Source organism: Etheostoma spectabile, chromosome 4, assembly GCF_008692095.1.
Source record: "Etheostoma spectabile isolate EspeVRDwgs_2016 chromosome 4, UIUC_Espe_1.0, whole genome shotgun sequence".
In the NCBI taxonomy this organism is placed as follows: Eukaryota; Metazoa; Chordata; class Actinopteri; order Perciformes; family Percidae; genus Etheostoma; species Etheostoma spectabile.
Genome location: NC_045736.1, coordinates 8,588,801 through 8,594,896, shown reverse-complemented (window position 1 = coordinate 8,594,896; position 6,096 = coordinate 8,588,801). Strand labels below are relative to the sequence as shown.

General features: G+C 38.3%; 1 protein-coding gene across 2 annotated transcripts in view; it reads left to right on the top strand.

The window, feature by feature from the left end:
* The window catches only part of LOC116688178 (potassium voltage-gated channel subfamily D member 3), a 71,515-nt gene that overhangs the window by 56,160 nt on the left and 9,259 nt on the right, over positions 1–6,096 (top strand). For both annotated transcript variants that reach the window (XM_032514017.1, XM_032514018.1), the window contains exon 4: positions 4,616–4,717. In XM_032514017.1, coding sequence (XP_032369908.1) covers positions 4,616–4,717 — 102 coding nt within the window. The remainder of the gene's footprint in view (positions 1–4,615; positions 4,718–6,096) is intronic.

Sequence of the window (6,096 nt, the reverse complement as noted above, 5' to 3'; positions counted from 1 at the left end):
TGATTAGGAATTGTACATCCGCATTGCAAATTTCTGTCCTTTACTTACATCATCCCATACTTTTCAAAACTATCACACAAAGGAAGTGTTTTGCCCTTCACACTCACATTATTCAACATCCTTCTACACATGCACACTCCCTTTCTCTCTTTCTTACACACACATCCGCATAGCCTTCACATTCAAGTACTAAATTCTAGCTATCCACTCACTACAGTCACCCAGTGGGCTTGACCTTTCTGCCGGGCTAGATAAGAGTGCTATTAAGTTAGAGAGCAGCTGCTGATAGCTAATTGAGGAGGGAAAAGTCTGGTTTGAATCCATAGTGATATAACAATCCTAGGTGGCTGCTTAGCTCATTAATATATTGCTTTAAATCAGCAGAGGGTTTTATTCAGTTTAAACTCAATGGAATGAACTCATTTGTACCTTCATGTGGTCTAGTTTGGCTTAATTTGACCAGTAAGCAATAAAGTAGTTGGGGAGGTGGCCACTCATCTCTCATAGATGGTTTAGATGTGGTTAGATGTTTTATATCCAGTAACTTCTTTTTTTTCTACTGTTTTGCTGGCGGCTACAGCCATGCGTCGCCTAAGTTGTAACATAACAATGTGGGTAGTATGCATAAATGATGAGTGGTGTGCATTCTGATAGTTGTAGGTTTTCTACCTTTTGAGCAAAAGCAAATGCCACAGCCCTTTTTCTGTTTTCTGGTCATGTAGCACAAATTCCAAAGTCTTTCTACTCCATAGACAAACCAGTTTTTATGAGAAGGCCATAAATGCTGAAATTCAAAGTTAATTCTTGAACTTAGAAACAACAGGTAGGGCAGCAGTAACAATTTTAACACCAATGATTGAAAGCTGCAGAACAGAATGAATGGACTTTGTTCTAAAATGGGTTTTCTCAACTTGCTGTTTCCAAAGTTGATGATTGGCTTTGAACCCAGGTACTAGAATTGTTTTAGCATTCATTAAGATAGATATAATATCTTTGTACTCTTAACCCAGAGTAAGACCGCTTTCCCAAACCAGGAAGGTACAACACATTGTACGTTGTTTTGGAGTTGGAGAGCTCAGAGTGCAGGAGCTGCTTTGCTGGATTGGTCTAATTATCTGTACTTACCTTGTATTTATGCCAACAACTGTAAAAGGTACGCAAGTCACCAACACATTCACTGTGCACCTTTTGAGCTATTTTTATTAATGCACAAAAAACGCCTATCATAGCTATATGTGGCCCTTGTTTTCCCCTACCGTATAAGTTTGAGAACAGAAAGAGAAGGAAGAAAAGGAGAAAAGATTTGTTTTATATTAACTCTGCTCATCATTTCTTCTTCGTCTATTAGTCCATCATGCCTAAACTTCCCTTTCTCTCTAGATCTTATTCATCTTCATTCTTCTCTACTAACAGTTGGTTGGTTGGCTGGTACCCATTACAATTATGTAGTAATCTGGGGATTTGACTTAACAATAAGGTCTTCTCATGTACCCATTGTAGCTTCACAGTCAGAAGAAAGTAGAGAATCTAAATTGGATGTAATGATAGTCGTTCTCTACTAACTATATAGTGTGTGTGTGTGGGGGGGGACGACTTTATGTTCAGTCAACCCACAGACTCACAGGAGAAACAACCCCTGATACGAATGTGATAAGTTGAAAAAGAAAACTAGCAAGAAGAAGAAGACAGGTTTCTTTTTATTTCTGCTAAAAAAAAAACGGTGAGTGTCGAGGCAATAAATGGACTCAGGTCACACCGGTAATGGGACAGCAAAGTCAAGTGGAGCCGCACTGAGAGATGGCAGGTTGTCGAGGAAAAAAAGGCCAAAGACGTGAGGGCAAAACAACATGACAGGAGCAAAAGAGTAAAAAGAGAAGGAGGTCGGAAATGAGGGAATCGGGAAAGGACAGAAAGAGAACAATAAAGCAGAAAGTCTGAAAGAGAAAAGGTGAAGGTAAAGGTGGTGAACAGGCCATGCCTTTTTCCCTGTACTGCTGCAGTCTGGCTGTCTGACTGTCAGTGGTAATGTTGGAGCATATTGGCTTAATTTACTCAGTCAACCAAGACCGCAGAAATATCCCCAAAAAAAAAAAAAAAATGAAAAAAACAAGAATCCATGATCACAGGGCTTTGGACAGGAGTGTTCAGGAGGCCCATTAGGCCTGTCTCTGAACATACAGAATTTTTAGAGTAATTTTCCCTTTCTCCAGCCATGAAAAACTTCCTCATCACCCTCAATTGTTGGCCAGTTACTTAAAAAAACAAAAAAACATCAATGACACAGATTTGCACTTGGTGACATGTTCCCACTTTGAGCATGTGCACTTTAGTTTATTTTAGTCAATCCCATAGAGACCATTCGCCTGCTGTGAATACTTGGTAGAGCCACACATTTATATTACTACACAGCTAAAAATAGTCCCCAACAAATGCAATTCATTTCTGCTAGGTAACAATTACCCAGCTGTGACTTTGGTACCTTACTTTCTGCTTTGCTTCCATCATAATTACATACGGCCATTAGAGGGCTCTGCCTAACAATAAAATGTAAATATGGGTCATAATTGCTGCATGTACGAACCACCTATGGAGTTGTTTTTCGAGGCAGGACAGTCTTCATTAGACTTGTAACTTGTGTCTCAAGGCTTTTCCAAACTTCTGTCTTGCTCATACCACTGGACTCCAAACAAATGCAGAATTTCATCAGCTGCGAGTAAAGATTCCTTGGACAACCATTTGGGCTCAATGGACCATCAGAGAAGACAAAAAACTTTCTTTTCTTGTGTCAAGTCGAGCTTTGGATCAATAACAAAAGTTCATTCACACTTTAGCTGAAGCTACGTAGAAGGAGGTAGTCAATGGTTGTCTTTTTTTCCCCTCTTCCTCTACATTTCACATACTGTGCACGTACATACACAATCATCATTATTACATTTCAGTCTCCAGCATTCCTCACACCTTCACATGTATCTACAGTCTGACAGACCATTTCTGAAGCATCCAAACTAATTGCATTACATTTGATTTGGTTCTGGGAAGCAGATATTGCTCTGCCTGTCTCCTGTTTCTGAAATGCATTTATCGGAGCGATAGAGATAGCAGGACAAGGTTAAAGAATTATCACACCTTGTTCAGAAGCACTTGAGGCAGAGGTATATCGTAGAGTTGTCCTAATATCCTCTTCATTTAAGAAATTCCCAATGCAATTTCTCTCTCATTTCCTGTCTGCCTTGCTCTATTCGGTTATCTCATTTATCTTTTTGCCGCACCTCATCGTAGATAAAGAGGAGCTGGCAAACAGGCTTTGAAATTTAACACATTTTTGAATTAGACTTGTGCATTGTTGTAAACTCCTCCTCCTCCTTGGTTGAATTTGCTTCATTTTTTAGTTATGTTTTTAAGTTTTTGCATTGGTGTTATTTAATTGTGTTTTGCTGATAGTTTCTGGTTTAAGTTAAATCTTCATTAGCCTATTTTGAAATAATCAAACTGAAACAATTTAGACTGTGGACTCAAAGAGGCTTTCTTTATTGTATTGTTTATTTAGATCCTCATTATTTCCACAAAATTGTTGTTTCCCTTACCGGAGTTTATATTACTAAACAGAAATTTTGAATAACACGATATCAATGAAACAAGAAAAGGCAGAAATCTTAAATCACATCTAATTACATCAATGTGAGATTAATTGTGTTTTTTGTTTCAGAAAGTTTGTGAAAGAAAAGTCAGCTTTTGATCGGATTCTGAACTATATCTGCCCAAAAGTATGTGGACATCCCCCACCACAACTCACAATTACTTTCATGATCAATTAATCTGATTGACAAACAATCAATTAGTTGTTTTATATATAAAATGTGAGAAAATAGTGAATGTTTCTAGTTTATAAGTCCCGTGGTGAAATCTCTAAACGTCTTGTTTTGTGCAAGCAACAGTCCATAACCCAAAGATATTCCGTTTTTTAAAACCCAAGACAACAGAAAGCAGAAAAGCTTCACATTGGAAAAGTTGGAGCCGAACCAGAGAATGTTAGTATATTGTGCTTTTGCTTGAAAATACTTATGTAATAACTTAATTAAACTAGTTGCCAGTGAATTTTCTGTTGATCAACTTATTGATTAATAGACTAGCTGTTTCCATATTCTTGTGTACCTTTTGGTCTGGGGCTCTTTGTCATGGGTTGGGCTAGGCCGGTACAAATAATATTGCTGGCAAAATACTATAATACAGATATTTTAGATTTGTCTCCACCTTCCTGGAAACAGTTTGGGCCCTTTGCTGTTTCAACATGCCAAAGCTCACAATTACAAACACGGTGTGGGAAAGGTTCTGCACTGTCCTGTCTGCCCACATGCTGTTGGCCATGTAGCGTATGTAGCGTATGTTGGTGATTAGTATCTATAGAATAAATATTAGAATTATAGAATAAAGAAAGTCTTTATGAAAGACATTTGAAATTGTGATGGTTTAAGAATTACAGTAGTAGCTGGAAAAATCTGCAGAGCTTAGGTGACGAGTTGGCAGATTCTGAGCAATAAATACTGCATTAGTCATCTTCTGTAACCCCCCGCCACCCCTGTCTAATGCTGTGCCCTCTTCTTCTTCTCACGCCCAGAAAGCCAGACTGGCTAGGATAAGGATATCCAAGTCTGGCAGCACCAACACCTTCCTCCACAACAAACGCAACGGACTGCTCAATGAACTGCTGGAGCTGACGGTGAGAAAAGCCCCTGATCCTCTGACCACGCAGAACCACCAACAGCAAAGTGGGCGCGATGATTGCTGGGAAGTAATTTCAAATATGTTCAATAAAACTGACATGAAATGTCAGCAGATTGTAATTCATGATATGAGAGATTAATCATTTGTTCCTTGTCAAACACCCTCAAACACCCTTCTGCTAATAATTTCAGTTTACTGCAACTCAATAGCTTGGAATCAGCAACATCACATAAACACATACACACACACGCACACACACACACACACACACACACACACACACACACAAACATGACAAACAAGTACTGCTATAATAAAGCAAAGGACAATTTAGAAGTCATTTAGAGGCAGAAGTTGGAGTCATTACAGCCTGGTTGTTATACAGGACAGCGGTGGTGGCAGAGGAGTTATGCCAATAATCCCCCATGCAGGCTTTCAGTGTAATTACACAATTGACTTTTCTTAGTTGTCTTTCAGTCCTAGACTTGATTTAATCCACGTCTGTACAACTTGAAAAGTCAAACAACAGAGGTTGTTTTTTACTTTTGCTTGCTTGTGTGTTGTGTCACACTTGGTGATGATTAGATGGTTAGCACATTAAAAAAGAGGCTTGAAAACTGCAGCATAGAACAATGAGGCACTTAAATCCCACACTCACAGACTCCTGTTCCTACAAAAGTTACAAAATGTTTTAGTCTTTTTTTTCTCCTCTCTGTGATTATAGACAACTGCAGTGTTGTTATGTTCTTGTCTTTACATGACCATACCTTAAACCTGCAATAATTTGTAATTCGTTAAAGTTGTAAACACAACACTGACATATTATGTAAAGGATAATGTAGCGTTGATATGGTGAACTTGTTACAGTAGCAAATAGTTGCATATTTACACATCCAGCAGACACAATGCAACATTCGCATTAATTTTAAGTCATGTTTCTGACCACCTGGCAAATGTAATGTACATTCGCTCTCCTTTTAGCTCTGTTTTTGGTCTGCACCTTCTCCTGATGAAAATATCTGGCTTTTTAGCTGCTAAATGTTTTAGCTGCTAAATGCTCGCTAACTTTGTCTATCTGCTAATTGGTTCTAAGCAGGTATTGTAGGCTACATACAGTAAAGTCACTTTAAAGAAAATGTTCAACATTTTGAGAAGCATGCTTATTTGCTTTCTTGCTTAGAATTAAATGAGATGGATCCCACTCTCATATCTGTGTATAGAACCTTGGCAAGGCAATTAGCTTAGTTTAGCGTACATATTATTAGAAACAAGGGATACCACTAACCTGGTTCCAAAATAAGCCTATACCAGCACCTTTCACTAGCTCACTAACACTCTATTAAACACATCTTATGTTTATTTTGTACATAAACA